General features: G+C 40.4%; 1 protein-coding gene across 17 annotated transcripts in view; it reads left to right on the top strand.

The window, feature by feature from the left end:
* The window catches only part of LOC120045581 (CUGBP Elav-like family member 1), a 62579-nt gene extending 40975 nt beyond the window's left edge, over positions 1-21604 (top strand). For 2 of the 17 annotated variants that reach the window (XM_038990612.1, XM_038990486.1), the window contains 12 exons: positions 3755-3837; positions 4747-4795; positions 4967-5101; positions 5626-5705; positions 7041-7202; positions 13311-13389; positions 14225-14395; positions 14632-14748; positions 14860-15060; positions 15551-15694; positions 15818-15991; positions 19231-21604. In XM_038990612.1, coding sequence (XP_038846540.1) covers positions 3755-3837; positions 4747-4795; positions 4967-5101; positions 5626-5705; positions 7041-7202; positions 13311-13389; positions 14225-14395; positions 14632-14748; positions 14860-15060; positions 15551-15694; positions 15818-15945 — 1349 coding nt within the window. In that variant the 3' untranslated portion in view covers positions 15946-15991; positions 19231-21604. The remainder of the gene's footprint in view (positions 1-3754; positions 3838-4746; positions 4796-4966; positions 5102-5625; positions 5706-7040; positions 7203-13310; positions 13390-14224; positions 14396-14631; positions 14749-14859; positions 15061-15550; positions 15695-15817; positions 15992-19230) is intronic. The other 15 variants (XM_038990544.1, XM_038990500.1, XM_038990603.1 and 12 more) reach the window with 15 other exon arrangements.
* The last annotated feature ends 279 nt before the right edge of the window (positions 21605-21883 follow it).

Here is a 21883-nt window from a genome sequence, read left to right as displayed (position 1 = left end):
GACAGATTTCCACCAGTCTAATGTCCATTGCTCGTGTTTCTTGGCCCAAGCAAGTCTCTAATTATTATTGGTGTCCTTTAGTGGTGGTTTCTTATCAGCAATTTGACCACGAAGGCCTGATTCACGCAGTCTCCTCTGAACAGTTGATGTTGAGATATCACTTACTTGAATTCTGAAGTATTTATTTGGGCTGCAATTTCTGAGGCTGGTAACTCAGATGAACTTATCCTCTGCAGCAGAGGTGACTCTGGGTCTTCCTTTCCTGTGACGGTCCTCATGAGAACCAGTTTCATTATAGCACTTGATGGTTTTTGCGACTGCACTTGAAGAAACGTTCAAAGTTCTTGAAATTTTACAGATTGACTAACCTTCATGTCTTAAAGTTATGATGGACTGTCGTTTCTCTTTGCTTATTTGAGCTGTTCTTGCCATAATATGGACTTGGTCTTTTACCAAATAGGGCTATCTTCTGTGTACCACCCCCATCTTGTCACAACACAACCGATTGTCTCAAACGCATTAAGAAGGAAAGAAATTCCACAAATGTACTTTTAACAAGGCACACCTGTTATTTGAAATGCATTCCAGGTGACTACCTTATGATGCTGGTTGAGAGAATGCCTAGAGCAGGCCTTGGAAATTGTTTCCATGGAGGGCCACATTAGACTATATTTTTGCCGTCGCGGGCCAGAATCATATTACAGGATTATACATCATGTGTATGGCTGTGTTGACAGATATATCTACTGTAAATCACGATCAAATATGCTACTTATTTATCTTTTTTTAACATGCACAGAAATAAACCACATCCATGTTCTCCTTTTGGTAGGTATTTTCATTATTAAACAGGCAATGAACTACACGGAGGGAAAGTACACTGTGCATTCAGCACCACGGACAGAACTCTTGTTAACGGGTATGCACAAAAACACAAGAAAGAGAGAGAGCTCAACATTACATTTAAACTACTCAATCAGTGTGAGGAGTGAAGTCTCTGATGGGCATTGACTAGAGCAGTGAAGTCAGATATAGTTTCTGACGTCGCTATGCGCAGGATTTCTGAGAGGTGAGAGTCAGTAAGAGATGAGCTATCTTATATTTCCTCACTGAAAATGTCTGTTTGCATACATAGGTTGACCCAAACAGTACAAACATCTTCTGAGCATGACTCCTAATCTTTGGGAAGTTTTGTTCATCGAGAGATGCATAGAACCTCGTCAGTGACATTGTTTTGAATAGTTCTCCAATCACTGCATCAGACTGAAGATCGATAAGCTCAAGTTGCAGGTCAGTGGGAGCGTTATCCACTTTGAAGGTGAAACGAGAGGAAACCAAGAGCGTGTCATTTTCCAACACTTTGAAATCCTCAAAACAATGAGAACTCACCGTTCAAGCACGCAGCGGCGATGTATACTTTTCCCGCTGGTCATCTGATAGGGGACAGACTAGTAGTGTCGGAAGGTGGGTGAGATTGTTAGCTTCTACTTGGCGGGTCAGGAGGAGTCCTTTTCCCTTGAAGACTTTGACAAGGCTGTACATCTGATGTGCAAAAAGGCCCTTCCCTTGTAGTTTGAAATTCAGTTCATTCATGAGGGCCATGATGTCCACGGTGAAGGCAAAATCAGCCAACCATTCTTTATCTTGCAGTTGAGGGAAATCCACATTTTCCTTTTATTTGCAAAAACTCAAAGCCAGCTCCGACTTCAGGTCCCACACTCTTTTAAGCACCATCCCTAAACTCATCCATCTCACGTTTGTGGTAGGGGAGATCTGCATGACCCAACTCTCTCTTCCAACAGTGAGACAAACTGCCTGTGGTTTAAAGATTTTGCTCTTATGAAGTCTACCACTTTCGTGGCTATCTACAACATGGCTCATTTTCAGAACACATTTACAGAGCACCTGATGAATAATGCAATGCAGGAAAATAAGTTTCTGATCTGGGTTCAGCTCAGCTACTTGATCTTGTATCCTTTTCTAAAGGCCAATGTTTTTTCCTGTCAAGTTTGGGCAACCGTCAGTGGTCACACTAACTTTTTAAAACTCACACACTTATTAACCTCCTCCAATAAATCTTTCCCTGTTGTTGTGCTCTTAATTGACTGCACTGAAGCAAGCTCCTCTGTAATTTCAAAGTCTGGGGTTATGCTTCGTAAGAATATCAACAACTGCGCCGTGTCACGTGCATCAGTGCTCTTATCCAGGGCCAATGAGAAATAGATGAAATCCTTTACCTTGTCTTTCAACTGTTGTTCCATATTCTCTGCGATGTCCTCAACACACTGTGTCACTGTTCGTCTTGACAGGGAAACATTTTCAAACAGCTCTTTCTTGTCGAGGCAAAGTATTGCTGCAGAGTCAATTAAACATTCTTTAATGAATTCACCCTCAGCGAATGGCTTGCCATGTTTAGCAATTTTGTCGGACAGTTCAAATCAAATTGTATTTGTCACATGCACCGAATACAACTGGTGTAGACCTTAAAGTGAAATAATTACTTACAAGCCCTTAACCAACAATGCCGTTTCAAGAAAATACCTTGAAGTAAGATAAAAAATAACAAATAATAATAATTAAAGATGCATAGCTAGCTCTCGCAATTCCGTCGTTTGCTGAATTCAGTTTTGTGAAAAGTCCTTGCTGCTTTTGTAACTGAGAAAGCTACTCTTTCGATGCCCTTGCCCTCTGCTCAGAAGACATATTCCTATATTTCTCTGCATGCTTCGTCTGGAAGTGTCAGGACAAGTTGTAGTCTTTCAAGACAGCGATGCTCTCTTTGCACACAGCTTTCCCTGATACCTCAATAAAGAACTATTTTTATGCCCACTCTCGCTGGAACACCCTACATTTATTGTCTGCTTTCCTTTTCTTTGAAATCTTTGAAAAACTAATTTTTGTGCAATTTCTAGCTAGCTACTATTTGTAACTGTGGTGTGTGTGTGTGTGTCTCAGCCTGTCAGTCACTGTCTGTCCTCGTGCAGTTATTTATACGTGCCTTCAAAATAAATGTCCCACAAGCAATGTGAGTTAAATCATTACAGAAAGGCGAGGTATTCATTGGGCTTTTAATTTGAATAACAAATAAGTTTATGTGGTCTGAGCATAATTCCGCAGGCCATATTAAATCAGGTAGTGGGCCGCATACGACCCCCGGGCCGGCCTTTGCCCAGGCCTAGAGTGTGCAAAGCTGTCATCAAGGCAAAGTGTGGCAAGTTTTAAGAACCTCAAATATATAATATATTTTGATTCGTTTAACACTTCTTTGGTTACTGTGGGATTCTGTATGTGTTATTTCATAGTTTTGATGTCTTCACTATTATTCTACAATGTAGAAAATAGTCAAAATATAGAAAAACCCTGGAATGAGTGGATGTCCAAACTTCTGACTGGTATTGTATATATATTTTGGGGATGTTGGTTCAAATCGCAGGTTTTTATATCAGCTGTTCAGAAATGAGACTCAGATGTAGGCTAGCCTACATCATGTCGATCAAATTGGTTGATAGGAAGGGTTCAGATGAGGGAGAGAAACGTGAAGGGAGGGGGATGTGTGCGTGAAGTAGCGCATGTACAGAATATGTTTTTTAGCTCCGGGGAAGAGGCTTCCAGGGGGGGAACTGTGGTGGTTACTTTCGGTCGCGCAGCCTTTTTAATAAAGGAGGCGTAGATGGCCCACCGATACTCAATGTCATTTTAAAATTGAGTAACATTTACTTTGTCTAACAGCTGTCTATATCCCCATTCCAAACAGGTTGTTGTTTCATAACATATTACGCTCGCAAATCAGCGTTGGAAGCACAAAATGCCCTTCACAACATGAAAATTCTCCCTGGGGTGAGTAGAATTGGTGGAAGTTTTAACTTCATCAGTAAATCGAATAGGCAAAGTATTGGGTAGCTTGACAGGTTGTAGTACAACAGTCAGTGCTGCTGTTCAGCTTTTATCTCGATGTAGGGCTCTATAAAATATCCCCCCCCCCCTCCCAAATTCCGTTTTCTCCATTTAGTTTTTCCAGGTTTCCATTTCCCCCTTTTTTTTTCAGGTTTTCCCTCTCAAAATCACACTTGTTTAAATAGAGCATCCCATTTAGTTGTTTTATAAGTCCACAACAATGGTTAAACCACATCAGGAGACTGCTTTTGAGGTCTAGATTTTCTACATTTAATTTAGATTTTGGTGTGTATTTACCCTTTATTTTCAATGGCACCTAGCAAGAGGCTGTTTTTGTAGAGCTGATGTGATGATAGAGTTTGCAAAATAAATACTGGATTGATGCAAATAATGATCTCATTCTGCCAGGTAAGCATAGGCTACTTTGTAGTTGATATTTAATTGAGAAGGTTTTTGGGAAAGCCTTTCCATCGACCGGAATACTTATTAGCATCATTGTTAATGCCTAACAAAGTGGTAGATGCGTGCACCGCACATAGTCAGGGGGAATTCTCGTTGCCTCTTCAGAAAGTTGCAGGAAATACCCATCACTGGTGCATTCTGTTCATGTTTTATGATAAACTTGGGCAAATTTAAATCATTTGCAATACATTTAGTTGATTCCCTACTAAGTTCAATACATTTTTGAATATTGTTAAATTCCGTTTTAATGTCTGGATTCTGCGATCTGTCTGCGTTCTCCGCATCGCAGATTTTATAGGGATGCCTACCACACACATCCATTCATACCTATCAAGGCGGTCTCTGTCAGCACTTCTTGCTTCGTTTAAATACAATGTCTTTCCTCAACAGATGCATCACCCCATTCAGATGAAGCCAGCTGACAGTGAGAAGAATAATGGTGAGTATAGCTACATCTCTGCAGGCAGTGGAGACTGTTGGATGGTGTGGTAGTTTGTTTTTACGTTAAAGCCCCACCTCTTAGAAGCTGCCCTTGTTCTTGTATGTTGTCTCTAATGCAGTTAGTCATTGTTTGATGAAACAACCTTTTCTTCCTCATTGTCTCTTTCAGCGGTGGAAGACAGGAAGTTGTTCATAGGGATGATATCGAAAAAGTGTAATGAGAATGACATCAGACTTATGTTCTCGCCGTACGGACAGATCGAGGAATGTAGAATACTACGTGGGCCGGATGGACTGAGCCGTGGTGAGGCAGATTCAGTTCACCTTTCATCGTCATCGTCATCCACACACACACACACACACACACCTTCAAGACACACCCAAACACATTTTACTCTATCAGTTATACTATAAGGACTGGTCGTTGTTTTAACATTAATCTCTCTACATGCGGTACGTACACACTCACTCTAAAATAGTTGCAAACAGATGACTGATAAGTAATTACTCTCATTTGTCCTCTCGTTGACAAATCCCACACATCTTCCATACAAATAAATCCTCTCACAGAACATGTGCCAATCTCAAGGTCATCACTTGATAATTCTAGATGTAGCATATTGACTAAGTTCTAGTAATTGATGATTCAAATATCTGTTTGATAGTTCCAAGTGTGTTTTTGGGGGGCTGTTCAACTAAAACAAGAACTTACCAGACTCCATAGCATGCTGCAATCTGGGCTGTATGCTTTCTGTTATCTGTTTCTAAATGCTGTCAGGAGTCAGGACCGTGTATGTCAACCATTTACGAGTTGTTCCCCTTCTGCAGGTTGTGCGTTTATCACTTTTACAGCAAGACAGATGGCACAGTCAACAATCAAATCCATGCACCAATCACAAACTATGGAGGTAAGCATTGAACCTGCACACCTCCCATCCCTCAAACAGAGACTCTACACTGAACAAAAATCTAAACGGAACAAGTAAAGTGTAGATCCCATGTTTCATGAGCTGAAATATAAGATTCCAGAAATGTTCCATATGCACATAAAGCTTATTTCTCAAAAAACGTGTGCACAAATTTGTTTACATCTCTGTTAGTTGGCGTTTCTCCTTTGCCAAGATAATCCATCCACTTGACAGTTGTGGCATATCAAGAAGTTGATTAAACAGCAAGATCGTTACACAGATGTACCTTGTACTGGGGACAATAAAAGGCCACTCTAAAATGTGCAGTTTTATCTCACAACACAATGCCACAGATTCTCAAGGGAGCATGAAATTGGCATGCTGACTGCAAGAATGTCCACCAGACCTGTTGCCAGATAATTGAATGTTAATTTCTCTACCATAAGCTGCATCCATCATTGTTTTAGAGAATTTGGCAGTACGTCCAACCGGTCTCACAACCGCAGACCACGTGTACGGCGTCAATGTTGTCAACAGCGTGGGATATGGTATGGGCAGGCATTAGCTACGGACAATGAACAAAATGGCATTTTATCAATGTCAATTTGAATGCACAGAGATACCGTGATGAGATCCTGAGGCCCATTGTCGTGCCGTTCATCCGCCGCCATCACCTCATATTTCAGCATATTAATGCACGGCCCCATGTCACAAGGATCTGTACACAATTCCTGGAAGATGAAAATGGCCCAGTTATTCAATGGCCTGAATACTCACCAGAAGTAACCCGTTGAGTATGTTTGGGATGCTCTGGATCGACGTGTGCAACGGCGTCTTCGCGCCAATATCCAGCAACTTCGCACAGCCATTGAAGAGGAGTGGGACAACATTCCACAGGCCACAATCAACAGCCTGATCAACTCTATACGAAGGAGATGTTGCGCAGCATGAGGTAAATTGTGGTCACACCAGATGCTGACTTGTTTTCTGATCCAAGCCCCTACCTTTTTTTAAGGTATCTGACCAACAGATGAATGTCTGTATTCCCAGTCATTTGAAATTCATAGATTAGGGCCTAATGAATTTATTTCAATTGCTGATTTCCTTATAGGAACTGTAACTCGGTAAAATCTTTGAAATTGTTGCATGTTGCGTTTCATATTTTTGTTTAATATAACATATTAACCTGATGTTTTCCTCTATACCTTATGTGATTGGCTCGCTGAAGGGCCCATTACTCAAGTAATGCCATTTTGAAATTGCTGTTATCGTGCTGGAGGAATATCGAAGATTGTTTTCAAATGACACCATTTTCTGTCTATACCGAATTTCTAGGGCTGTTCGTCTCCCATCGTAGTGAAGTTTGCTGACACGCAGAAGGACAAGGAGCAGAAGCGCATCGCCCAGCAGCTTCAGCAGCAGATGCAGCAGCTCAACGCTGCCTCAATGTGGGGGAATCTAACCGGGCTCAACTCTCTGGGCCCACAGTATCTGGCAGTAAGTGACCACCTCCTCCTGCACCATCCCCAGCAGAGCTTTGGAAAGACCCGTGGCTTGGCTTGAAGCCCTTGTTAATGTTCCAGTTTAGAAATTGACAATTTTTTCGGGTTCAAATTTCCCCAAGGTAGTTATTCAGGACAACGCTTAGCTTGTTGTTTGTGTTTGCAAGCAAATTAAGGTTTGGGCTGAAATTGGCTACAATCTCAGGTTTGTTCTAGAAAGATGAGGGTTACAGCTGGGACACATTAAAATGCACTGCTGTTTGGCAGACTGGTTTAGACAGTCTCTAGATCAGGGGTGTCAAACTAATTTTGCCCCGGGGGGCTGCATTCGGTCTACATAGAGGTCCGGAGGGACGCACTGAAAATGTCTTACATTTCATCGCCATCAAAATTGAATGTAGATCCATTATCATTTCTACAGTTTTAATTAGGTTTTACTGATTTGAAAGTATATTGAGTTCGCAGTGTGGTGCCAGGTAAACAACCTCTCCCTCAATGTCGGCAAGACAAAGGAGCTGATTATGGACTACAGGAAACGGAGGGCCGAACACGCCCCCATCCACATCGATGGGGCTGTAGTGGAGTGGCTCGAGAGCTTCAAGTTCCTTGGGTGTCCACATCACTAAGGAATTATCATGGTCCACACACACCAACACAGTCGTGAAGAAGTCACGACAACGCCTCTTCACCCTCAGGAGGCTGAAAAGATTCGGCATGGGCCCTCAGATCCTCAAAAAGTTCTACAGCTGCATCATTGAGCATCTTGACTGCCTGCAGCACAGCTTGGTATGGCAACTGCTTGGCATCCGACCGCAAGGCTCTACAGGGATAGTGCGTACAGCCCAGTACATCACTGTGGCCGAGCTCCCTGCCATCCAGGACCATTATACCAGGCGGTGTCATAGGAAGACCCTAGAAATTGTCAGACTCCAGCCACCCAAGTCATAGACTGTTCTCTCTGCTACTGCACGGCAAGCGGTATCGATTAGGGTTGAATGGCGGAAACACGGTTACTGAGATTTACTGCCCAAAACCACTCCCTTTTCCTGGGAAAAATAACTGCAAGAAACTGGTAAATTATAATACATGATTTATTTCAACAGCATGATGTGAAATGGAACTGTTAAATTATATGCAATGTCTAAATCTTGCTTCTCTGCGGTCTTCTCTCTGCGTGATCAATCATCAACGCTTATGGGAACATACAGCCCATCTCACTATATACATATGAGAAAGCAGTATGTTAACATTATTAAAGTGACTAGTGTTCCATTATCGAAGTGGCCAGTGATTCCATGTCTATGTATATTAGAGGTTGACCGATTTATGATTTTTCAATGCCGATACCGATTTATTGGAGGACCCAAAAAAAAGCCGATACCGATTTAATCAGACGATTTTTTAAATTTTTTATTTGTAATAATGACAATTACAACAATACTGAATGAACACTTATTTCTTAATATAATACATCAATAAAATCAATTTAGCCTCAAATAAATAATGAAACATGTTCAATTTGGTTTAAATAATGCAAAAACAAAGTGCTGGAGAAGAAAGTAAAAGTGCAATATGTGCCATGTAAGAAAGTTCCTTGCTCAGAACATATGAAAGCTGGTGGTTCCTTTTAACATGAGTCTTCAATATTCCCAGGTAAGAAGTTTTAGGTTGTAGTTATTATAGGAATTATAGGACTATTTCTCTCTACGATTTGTATTTCATATACCTTTGACTATTGGATGTTCTTATAGGCGCTTTAGTATTTCCAGTGTAACAGCACAGCTTCCATCCCCTCTCCTCGCCGCTACCTGGGCTCGAACCAGGAACACATCGACAACAGCCACCCTCGAAGCAGCGTTAACCATGCAGAGCAAGGGGAACAACTACTCCAAGTCTCAGAGCAAGTGACGTTTGAAACGCTAACTAGCTAGCCATTTCACATCGGTTACACCAGCCTAATCTCGGGAGTTGATAGGCTTGAAGTCATAAACAGCGCAATGCTTGAAGCACAGCGAAGGGCTGCTGGCAAAACGCACGAAAGTGCTGTTTGAATGAACGCTTACGAGCCTGCTGGTGCTTACCATCGCTCAGACTGCTCTATCAAATCATAGACTTAATTTTAACATAATAACACACATAAATATGAGCCTTAGGTCATTAATATGGTCGAATCCGGAAACTATCATCTCGAAAACAAAACGTTTATTCTTTCAGTGAAATACGGAACCGTTCCGTATTTTATCTAACGGGTGGCATCCATAAGTCTAAATATTGCTGTTACATTGCACAACCTTCAATGTTATGTCATAATTACGTAAAATTCTGGCAAATTAGTTCGCAACGAGCCAGGCGGCCCAAACTGTTGCATATACCCTGACTCTGCGTGCAATGAACACAAGAGATGTGACACAATTTCACCTGGTTAATAATGCCTGCTAACCTGGATTTATTTTAGCTAAATATGCAGGTTTAAAAATATATACTTCTGTGTGTTGATTTTAAGAAAGGCATTGATGTTTATGGTTAGGTACACGTTGGAGCAACGACAGGCCTTTTTCGCGAATGCGCACTGCATCGATTATATGCAACGCAGGACACTAGATAAACTAGTAATATCATCAACCATGTGTAGTTATAAATAGTGATTATGATTGATTGATTGTTTTTTATAAGATAAGTTTAATGCTAGCAAGCAACTTACCTTGGCTTCTTACTGCATTCGTAACAGGCGGGCTCCTCGTGAGGCAGGTGGTTAGAGCGTTGGACTAGTTAACCGTAAGGTTGCAAGATTGAATCCCTGAGCTGACAAGGTAAAAATCTGTCGTTCTGCCCCTGAACAAGGCAGTTAACCCACCGTTCCTAGGCCGTCATTGAAAATAAGAATGTGTTCTTAACTGACTTGCCTAGTTAAATAAAGGTGTAAAAAATACATTTTTAAAAATTACTATAATAATTACAGATTTCTGATTGTTATGAAAACTTGAAATCGGCCCTAATTAATCGGCCATTCCGATTTAATCGGTCGACCTCTAATGTATATAGGGCTGCAGCCTCTATGGTGCAGGGTTGTGTAACCGGGTGGTAGCCGGCTAGTGATGACTATTTAACAATCTGATGGCCTTGAGATAGAAGCTGTTTTTTAGACTCTCGGTCCCAGCTTTGATGCACCTGTACTGACCTCGCTTTTTGGATGATAGCGGGGTGAACAGGCCGTGGCTCGGGTGGTTGATGTCCTTGATGATAGTACCGATGCAAGTCTGGAACCAACAGGACCCTGAACAGCTTCTACCCCCAAGCCATAAGACTGCTAAGTAGTTTGTCCGGGTACGCTATTTGGTTAAATATTTAACCAATCTGCAATGGCCCTTCTTGCACTAACTCTTTTGAATCACGTGCTGCTGCTACTGTTTATTATATACCCTGTTACCTAGTCACTTTATCCTTACCTATATGTACATACAGTTGAAGTCGGAAGTTTACATACACCTTAGCCAAATACATTTGAAATCAGTTTTTCACAATTCCTGACATTTAATTAAAGTAAAAATTCCCTGTCTTAGGTCAGTTAGGTTCACCACTTTATTTTAAGAATGTGCAAAGTTAGAATAATAAGAGAGAATGATTTATTTCAGCTTTTATTTCATTCATCACATTCCCAGTGGGTCAGAAGTTTACATACACTCAATTAGTATTTGGTAGCATTGCCTTTAAATTGTTTAACTTGGGTCAAATGTTTTGGGTAGCCTTCCACAAGCTTCCCACAATAAGTTGGGTGAATTTTGGCCCATAACTCCTGGCAGACCTGGTGTAACTGAGTCAGGTTTGTAGGCCTCCTTGCTCGCACACGCTTTTCAGTTCTGCCCACAAATGTTCTATAGGATTGAGGTCAGGGCTTTGTGATGGCCACTCCAATACCTTGACTTTGTTGTCCTTAAGTGATTTTGCCACAACTTTGGAAGTCTGCTTGGGGTCATTGTCCAATTGGAAGACCCATTTGCGACCAAGCTTCAACTTCCTGACTGATGTCTTGAGATGTTGCTTCAATATATCCACATAATTTTCCTCCCTCATGATGCTATCTATTTTGTGAAGTACACCATTCCCTCCTGCAGCAAAGCACCCCCACAACATGAGGCTGTCACCCCCGTGCTTCATGGTTGGGATGGTGTTCTTCAGCTTGCAAGCCTCCCCCCTTTAACTCCAAACATAACGATGGTCATTATGGCCAAACAGTTCTATTTTTGTTTCATCAGACCAGAGGACATTTCTCCAAAAAGTACGATCTTTGTCCCCATGTGCAGTTGCAAACCGTAGTTTGGCTTTTTTATGGCGGTTTTGGAGCAGTGGCTTCTTCCTTGCTGAGCGGTCTTTCAGGTTATGTCGATTATAGGACTAGTTTTTCTGTGGATATAGATACGTTTGTACCTGTTTCCTCCAGCATCTTCACAAGGTCCTTTGCTGTTGTTCTGGGATTGATTTGCACATTTCGCACCAAAGTACGTTCATCTCTAGGAGACAGAGCGAGTCTCCTTCCTGAGCGGTATGACGGCTGCGTGGTCCCATGGTGTTTATACTTGCTTGCTATTGTTTGTACAGATGAATGTAGTACCTTCAGGCATTTGGAAATTGCTCCCAAGGATGAACCAGGCTTGTGAAGGTCTAGAATAATTTTTCTGAGGTCTTGGCTGATTTCCCCATGATGTCAAGCAAAGAGGCACTGCGTTTGAAGGTAGGCCTTGAAATACATCCTACCTCCAATTGAGTGAAATTATGTCAATTAGCCTATCAGAAGCTTCTAAAGCCATGACATAATTCTCTGGAATTTTCCAAGCTGTTTAAATGCACAGTCAACGTAGTGTATGTAAACTTCTCACCCACTGGAATTGTGATACAGTGAATTATAAGTGAAATAATCCATCTGTAAATAATTGTTGGGAAAATGACTTGTGTCATGCACAAAGTAGATGTCCTAACCGACTTGCCAAAACTGTAGTTTGTAAACAAGACATTTGTGGAGTGGTTGAAAAACGAGTTTTAATGACTCCAACCTAAGTGTACGTGAACTTCCGACTTCAACTGTATCTACCTCAATTAACTCGTACCCCTGCACATCGACACTGTACTGGTGCACCGTGTATGTAGGCAAATTATAGTTACGCATAGTGTATTTATTCCTTGTGTTATTTGTCTATTATTTGTCTATTTTTATCCCTGCATTGTTGGGAAGGTCCCGTAAGTAAGCATTTCACTTTTAGTCTACACTTGTTTACGAAGCATGTGGCAAATAACGTGATTTGATTCCTTTTTTTATTTTTTACAAACCACCTGCTGGCTGAATTGGACCACCTCGCGGGCCAGGCCATATGTTTTGACACCCCTGCTCTAGAGCATTGACTGTACAGTGCCAACTGGAGGTTGTCAATTTGTTATAAGACTTAATTTGACATATGGTTTCCATGAATTGAACATTGTTACTTTTGCCTCGTAAGTATTCTCCCTGACCTTAGGGAGTTGACACCATTATCTTATTCTTTTGTATAAATCTTTGGGCCATTTCCTTAATCTGACAGGTTAGATGAAGACCCATTTTCCCCTCCTTGCTTATATTTGGTTTGCTGTGTTTCTTGACAGATGTTAGATTTATATTTGCATCCTTGCCAGTTATCTATGTTGGATGGCCATCTAGTTTCAACTCATCTAAAGACCTGGTATGTTTTCAATTGGCTTCTCTAATTCTGACCCTCCAATTATGTGGCCATTCCAATATAGAGCTTTCTACAATGCTGTTAGTGCTGCTCCATGGGTGTGCTGTGAAAATCTTCCAACCTCTTCTTTTTCTTCACTGTCTTGCCTTCCATTTAAATCCTCTTAATTCACATTTCATCCCACTCAGTGTTGCTCAGCATCATGTTTTTTCACCTCTTTTCTCTGTGATTCTTTCCCTCTTCATCACCAACATTTACACCTCCACTCTTTCCTGTCCTTTTACACTTCATCTGACCCACTTGACCTTTTTTCACTCTCTCTCTGCTATTTCTTTCCTGAAAGCACAGTCCTGGATGCAGTCCTGACCCTCTGTTCTCTGTGTTGGTGTAATGTCTAGCTTTATTTACAGCTCCTCCAGCAGTCTGCCACCTCTGGGAATACCCTCAACAACCTTCACCCCATGTCTGGTATGTCAGGTAAAAACAAAGACATTTCCTACCTCTCTTCCCCCTTTCCATTCTTACACCTGCATGCTAAATGTATTTTCCTCCTCGTCCAACTGCCATCAGTAATGTGCCTGGTGAAGATGTGCATTATTGATACTGCTGCGTGCATCATTCCCTGCATGCCTGAACTCCCACGTAATCTGTTCAGTGTTTGTGTTAAGCAGTGGTGAGGGAACATGTTCAAATCCTGCTCCTCATATATTAATCACATTTTGAGCTGAAACGCGCTGCCACCAGGAAACTCCAGACGTTAACACTAACACACAAACGGGTGTTTTTTTAATCTGGTTTCTAGCAGTGTGTCTGCTGCAGCGAGTGGCTACTGATCGAATTCATCAAGGCAAAAACTGAGCAATTTAATGTTTTTCATTCCAATATGATAACCACGGGGTATGTCATGGGGCAAGCTACAATTATTCAATATTTTACAAAGCCTGCTTTAACTTCATATTAAAACTTAATCTGAGTTGGTTCAAAATGTTTACCAAAGTTAGCTCATTATCCCTGTTCTTGACTTACTCCACAGATCACTGCATTGTTGTATCTGCTTTCTGTGTGTTTTGGCCAGTGCTCTTGTTGTGTTGATTGAGTGGGCTGCTAAGTTTGTACTTTTTCCTCTCATCTCACCTATTTTCAAATTGTGTTGGAAAGGTACCTGCAACTCTCTGCTTTAAGCTTCACATGCTGTAAAACAAAAACAGCGATTGCATGATCCTAGTTTCGACTCGGTGTAGCCTATATATTGACCTAAGCGAGATCTAGGTTCCATGGCCCGTATTAAGTGCCGATTATGCATGTGTCTCAGGGCTGAATGCCATGCAGAACCTGGCTGCTCTGGCAGCGGCGGCCAGCGCCACACAGGCCACGCCCACGGGCAGCAGCGCTCTCACCACCTCTAGCAGTCCCCTCAGCGTGCTCACCAGCTCAGGTACGGGTACTGGACAGCAGGCACACTCATCATGGGACACCTACAAGGGTTGGTCACACTTTATCTCTCACCCCCTCACCTGTATGCATCTTTAACCTTGTTCCATGGACTTGCCTCTGTAAACACTGTTGATTGTTTCTCATGAACCTTTCCTCCTGTTGCCTACCCCATCCCTAGTCTCTCATTCATTCTGTTCCCTGGTCTGTGAATTAAGACTTTGAAGTCCTACTACCGGAGTTTTCCTCTAGGTGATTATTTGTTTTGGGGTTGACTCATCTCCACAGCAGGATCGTCACCCACCTCCTGTAACAACAACTCAGTGAACCCCATGGCCTCTTTAGGGGCGCTGCAGTCGTTGGCCGCAGGGGCTGGAGCCGGCCTCAACATGGGCTCACTTGCAGGTTAGCAGACTCAAACATATTTGTATTCATTATTTACAACAAATATATTATCTCAAATGTGAAGAGTGCATGATACATATTCAAGGTATTCTAGCCCTAATCTTGTAACAGAGCTCCTGTGTCTAGGAATGGCAGCCCTGAACGGTGGTCTAGGCAGCGGGGGCATGTCGAACGGAACTGGTAGCACCATGGAAGCCCTTACCCAGGCCTACTCCGGGATCCAGCAGTACGCTGCTGCTGCCCTCCCCAGCCTCTACAACCAGAGCCTGCTCTCCCAACAGAGTGTCAGTGCTGCAGGGAGCCAGAAGGAAGGCAAGTAGGGGGATGGAGATGGGGGCATAAACGGGTTGAAGTGGGGATGGGGAGATTTGTGTTAACTCAAATGTCTGCTCTACAGGGATCACATGCTACGCTGTGATTGATGTTTGAATGTAGTACTAGTGCAAGGGATATTAAGAGTTTAGGAAAAATCATTTGTGATGTGACCTTAGTGTAGCATATTGGTGAAAATATGTATTGTCACCTGCTGAGGGTTCTGTCTTGTTTTAAATATGCTGCTACAGCAAGCGACAGTCGGAGCATGGGTAAGATTTAATTGCAACACTCTGACATGTTTTCACAGTACTAGTTGTTGAAAATTTCATTTTAAAATGAGCAGAAATCCGTATCAAAAGGCTCCTCAGATAACATTTTGAAATGCTATTAATCTGTCAAAAACAAAATGGTTGCCTCTGGCTTAGTTGTATCCATTGCCATCTTGTGGTGTCAGACGTTTTAATAAATTATTTCCTGCTCTCTTAAGGCCCTGAGGGAGCCAACTTGTTCATATACCACCTCCCCCAGGAGTTTGGAGACCAGGACCTGCTCCAGATGTTCATGCCCTTTGGCAACGTTATTTCCGCTAAGGTTTTCATTGACAAGCAGACCAACCTCAGCAAGTGTTTTGGTAAGCTGGAGGATGGGGAAAACAGCACATCACTAGTAAGGCTGTGTATATAGTGTGTTCTTATTAAGAAGGCAAGGATTGATTTGTATCTTGCATATGACTTTTAACTGGATTCTCTTACAGGCTTTGTGAGTTACGACAATCCAGTCTCATCTCAGGCCGCCATTCAGTCGATGAATGGTTTCCAAATTGGTATGAAGCGACTAAAGGTGCAGCTGAAGCGATCCAAAAATGACAGCAAGCCATACTGAGCGCTTTATCTCTCAATTGGACTTGGTTAGGAAATGTTTTTTTCTGGTAAGTGGAGTGTGTGAAATAAGAAACTAAAACCCTGCTGCAGACCCCTACCCTCTCCTCATTCTTCCCTCTCCCTTTACGCATGACAAGATGACCACTTTGCTGGGGTCACTCCTTTTTATTCTCTGTATTAACAAACGCAAGCAGAAAACCCCCCAAAAACATGCAAAATGATAAGTATATTTTGCTCAACTGAAACTGGATACTTACATTCTGTTTTGGTTTTGAAGTAGTTTGTTTTTAAACATAATTGTATTTTTTAAGTTAAGGTGGTCATTAGTTTGCTGTGTAAAAGTTAAGTCATAATGATGTTGCACAATGACAGCCAGTTGCCAAAATATCCCCTTAATTTTTTACTCCTGCTCCCACCACCACCTAATCCTGCCCCGTGCCACCTGACCCCACTTCAAATGAATCCCATCATAACCAAACCATCCCCGTGGTTGCATTCGTAAACTGACACAGTACATTAGGACACTGAGTGTCATGCGGAGCCTTCCAGAAAACTGCCTTTTTGAAATGAGGATGGACAGACCATGCACCGGATAATGGCAAGAAAACAATAGCTGTTTGCCAAATGAAATGATCAATTATCTACATGTCCGCAAGATCTGACTTCACTCCAGCAGACGAGACCTTTTCTTTTTTCTTTTGTATAAGTTGCCTGAAGTCTATTTTGTGATGCTGTACCAGGAATACAATGCATACAGTAGGCTTTTACTTATTATTTATATTTTTGTTTGTTTGTTTATTTATTCAACAACCAACAAGAAGCTTGAATTTCTTTCCTCAACATTTATATTTTGGCGCAAAAATATACTTTTTTACAACTCTGAATGAATTGATTTGTAAGACGTCAGCAGTATTGCCTTGGATGGTTTTGTGAGATATTTAACTTGGCAACCTCTTGATTTGTCTCAAGACAATGTCACAACGCCACACCCTTGCTTCAGGCATGTAGTGTCGTTTATCTGAAATACTTCACCCTTTTTTTCAATTGGATATCTGATAGAGAATATGGGGTCCTGCATCATTGAACAGATATTGTGCTGAATGTATGTGAAGGGAAGTATAATTGGGTCCTACTTTAAGTTTTAATGAACACAGCCACTATGGTGTCATCTGGATTAAGTATTTTTATTCCCCACCTGTCAGATGTGTACATTTGGCCTTCTGTCTAATGCTGCCCTTCACAGGACTTTTAAGTGGGAATAACTTAGTCTCTATTCTGCCATGATCTTTAACTTCAAACGAGCATTCCGCCCCATTTTAGAATATTCACATTCAATCTATTTCCTTTCTGTTTTTAGCTGTCAGTTCAAGTAGATCATCAGTCCTACTTCTAACACTAAATGGAATACCACTTGGCATTTTAGGCTTGCAGCAATAGTGAGTGTTCTGGAAAAGATGTTCAAAAAAGTGCAACATCGGGCCCTTTCGAAGTGAACATTTTGTCAGATTCATCCTAAATTATCCAATCGTCTCGACTGATTACTGATGCGAAAATAATGCTCTAAGTAGATATTATAATATATTTTATTGTTATTTATCCTCGGTGTTAACCCAAATGTTTTGTAATTATTCGTCATCCGCAGTTTAAGTAGTCTGCTCTACCTCTGAGCTGGTTAGATGAGACTACTCACTCAAAATACTGGCTTCCCTGCAGATTTTTATTCCAGTGTTGTGTATTTATTATTGACTAAAAACGCTAGCGTTTCATGATTGGCGACGTTAAATACATGTTTATCACTACAACAAACACAGTAATCCGTTTCTTAGACTTCCATTAACTTATGAAGTGTTTTTATGGAAATGAAAATAAACAATTGTCCAGATGTATATTGCAAAACTATTATGTCTTTTCTATTTTTATAGGGGTTTTATACTTCTCCGGAGTGTCGGGAACTATTTATTGCCTACATTATTTCTCTGAATTTAAATGATCGTTTTCAAGAATCTTCAACAGTATTTTGTAGAATCCTAATGTGACGTTGGTTACTACATTTAAATATGTGAGGGTTAAACTACTGACCTGTGTTGCCCTATTCAAGTATTTCTTAATGTGCAACAGGTGGCAATTTTGTAAAGAACTGTCAATGAGTAGGATTTGCCAGTGCTGCTAAATATTTTGAAACAGTAGTCTCCTTACATTTTAAGAATAGATGTGTGCCTATTTAACTATTATTTCCATAAGTCCAAAGACTGAATCTCAACTGATGGGTGCACATAGTTGTTCATAGTTGTTGTATATGAACTAAACCATCACTGTAAACTTTGCTGTACATCTCATACATTTGTTTTGTATGAAAGGCATAATTTTGAGTAAGCGTACAGAAGACGAATCTTAAGAATAGCAGCAGATTATGGTCGAGAGAACATGAGAAGATGCCAAACACTCACAGAAAAGCTGTTTTGTTTACAAAGTGAAACAGACTAATGTAGTCTTAAAGTTTTATAGCTTAAACTTTTTTACTAATTTGTTATATCTAATGTCTGAAGTTTGTTTGCGCTGTCTTTACTTACCCTTTCTGTATTGTATTGACAAACTGCCTCTTATTTAAAAAGAAATTACCTCCTTGCCAGATACTGTACTTCACTGTTTTGCTGTGGATGTAAGTTAGCTGCATTGCATATGATGGAATTATGAACAGATAAAGCACAAAACCAAAAGAGAAATGTCAGTTGAGATTAGTTGACAATCAGCTCTCATAGAATGATCTATCAAAGCACACTTCATCTACTATTGCTGGCTCATAACCCAGGTGACTCATTACAAGCAATGAATATCAAAAAATTGCAATTTTTACAATCAGTAAGGAAATTATAATGGCACATTGGGACAGATGGCATTAAACCCCTTGGGAGAATTATTTTCTGAAATTGGAATACTACTGATAATTTATTTATTTTCCTTTTTATTTTTGACTACTATATTAAAAATCCTCAAACGTAATACTAAGTCACAAATGTTGACTGTACAGTAGTAGGCAGTCAGTGTGGTGCTCTCGGTGTTGTGTCCTGTAAGTTCTCACCTCAATTCTCTGTTCGCATGTTGCTTGTGTGCCCCCTCCGTCCTCTCACCCTTTCACCTCGTCTGTCTCACATTAAATGTTCTGTGTTTAGATTGTGTATCTGGTAGTGATCCCCTTCCCAATGCAAAGATAATCATTCATGATTTTCTCTCCTTTTTCCGTTGTTGCTTTAACCTAGGTTTGTCTCCCTGTTTTGTTTTATTCTAGATATCTTCGTGCCCGTTTGTTCATCGTTTGCCTAGCATGTTGATGTGACGTCAAAAGTTCATCGTCCAGTTCGTTGTCCTCTGCACTTCTCTGATGCTTGAATTGTTCACCTTTTTGACCTTTTGGGGGGGGGAGTTTTTTCTGTGTTTCTCTCTTGTCTTTTGTGCTGCCAGTAGGGTGCGCTAGAAAGACTGCCAAGAAAATCTATGTATAAAGCTACATGAGTATTGTTACAAGCAAAAAAGAAAATCTATTTTTCTAGAACTTACTGACATAACCACTCGATTTTTCCAAATCTGTTTAATTTTGTTTTGTTTAATTTTACCTTGATAGTTAACTCATTTCTTTTTTCCATTACGTTTTGAGCGGTCTTCCTAGCGCCCCCAACCTTCGTTTTGTGTCTGAAAACAACCAATCAATTTATAGAAACGACTTCTGTGTTTGGGTGTTTTTTCTCTTGTAAGTTATACACTTTTTTTAGGATGTCTTTTGTCACATTTTGCTGAACTGGGGATGACTTTGTAATTTTGTGCTAGGCTAGTTGGCATGATGGTCATTTTTTGGGAGTTTCTTTTGAGTGACAACGATATACACTTGAATCACCGTTTTTGTCTTTCAGTGTGTGAAGTCATCACAGGCACATAATGTTTTAATTTCCTTTTGTGTGGAAATCATCCTTAGTCTGAATAATAAAATATGCAGAATTTATTTTATTTTCACAGTTAAATATATATTTAGCATGCACGTTTTTTGTAACTGCACTGAAATCCTCAGCAAAATGTGATTGAGTTTTGTTTATAGAATAATAAAATTATGAATAAACTAGTGCCAAACGATGCTGTTGGTCACATTTATCTCTTACACGTTACCCACTGAAGTTAAGATCTGGGCAACAAAAAGTAGGGGTTGGTTTCTTTTTCAACGTTAATGTGGTGGGTTGTACCTCGTAGGTTTTCATGTGTGTGTTTAGACAAATTTTAGAGACCCATATTTTATATTAGGATTTGAGGTGAAGTTAGGTGTTGGAATTATTTAGATTTTTCTGTAGTACAAGTAGTCCCTAAACTAGGTCAAACAACAAAATCAAAGATCTCATGCATTAAAACCAGGTTATAAAGCATGTGCCCTTAAAGGTTTATTTGTAGGCACTTCGGGATTAATTATCTTGGGTTGGGAGTGTTTTCAGTTATTGTTTTGTCTCTAAATAAAGGCTAAACACTACCTTTTCATGCAGGTCCTGATAAACGTTGTATTTTACTCCCAGAGAGCACAGGTTTTATTAGCATACCTTGTCTTTAATATAGTTGTATTGCATTGGCACAGTCTGTAGCGTGTGAAGTGATGCTTTATCTGACCTTATGATTTTGTCTGATAACTTTTGCCATGTTAAGTGTGTGTCGTTGTGCATTAACCTCGTCAATTTGCTTTACTTGGGCAATAGGAATCCCTTCCACTGTCATCATTTAAGTGGTCCTCATCTATACAAACCATTGTCTTTGCAGTAGTTAAAACATGGCTACATCCCTGTTGGTTAACGTCAGGGCCCTCTTCTCAAACCAGGGTTGGGTTTTAGAAATGGAACCTCTTCCCACATCATAGAACTGTCACGTGTTCTGTACTCGGAACTACCCTTTAATTATTTTCACTGTTAAAAACCACTTCTCTGGGTTATTGATCTCCCATTGTTCAACAAAAATGGATGGAATCTCCTTAAATTAATTGACCTGCAGAAAAAAATAGACAAATTGTAATTGGTTTGACTGGGCTCATTTAATTTTAACATTATGTGACAGATTTGTATTTCCAGATATGTCAGCTGCTAGGTCTGAGTTTAAATGTGATCCTAAAAAAGAAACCTGTTGGATATTTTTAGCATTATTATTGGTACAAAGTGACTGATTTTCTATTTAACATTTGGTTTGTACAGTTTTTGCCTTTTCTACTTGAACAAAGTTATTATATTTCACAATGTGACATTGAAATTCAAAGAAGTTCAACCATGTAGAGCTTAGTTGCCACATGACCAAACCTTAGTTTGTACAGCTGTAATATTAATTGATAAAATAATGCATTTCTGTGAAGTCGCCTTTAGTTGAATTCAATTAAAAGCTTTTCTTTATATTTGTTTTGTTTTACAATTGTGATTTTGCTGTGAAGGCATAGACATTGCTGAATTTATTACATGGCCAAAACAGTTGCTTTTTTAATAATTTCAGTTCGATATTGTCTTCAATGTTTTGGATTAAGGATAACACGGTCTCCACAGGCGTGAAACTAAGTGCACACTCAATAAGCAGTCATTTTGTGAGCCAAGATTGTGATCCCTATTTGGTTGGTTGGTTTGTTTATGTACAATTAAATATTTTTAAAATTGTCTCTGACTATTTGCCCTTTTCTCTGAACAAAATATGAAGGCATAATGTGTTGAAATATCTGAGTCAACTAGAAAAGGTACATTTCCTGAACATATTTTTGCTTGCGTCAAAGTACATTTCATGGTAGGGGAACACGACTGACAGATCCCTGTTGAGAGCCTGAACTGCAAGTTTAGCTAATTTCTTTACATGAGGACTGGTACTGGTATCTTGATTTACTGCAATTTATAAAAGCAGGAAGCCTTTTCAATTTAGGCCTAGGATAGGCCCATTCTCCT

This window comes from Salvelinus namaycush, chromosome 1 (assembly GCF_016432855.1).
Source record: "Salvelinus namaycush isolate Seneca chromosome 1, SaNama_1.0, whole genome shotgun sequence".
Lineage (NCBI taxonomy): Eukaryota > Metazoa > Chordata > Actinopteri > Salmoniformes > Salmonidae > Salvelinus > Salvelinus namaycush.
This window is presented reverse-complemented; position numbering and strand designations above follow the sequence as displayed.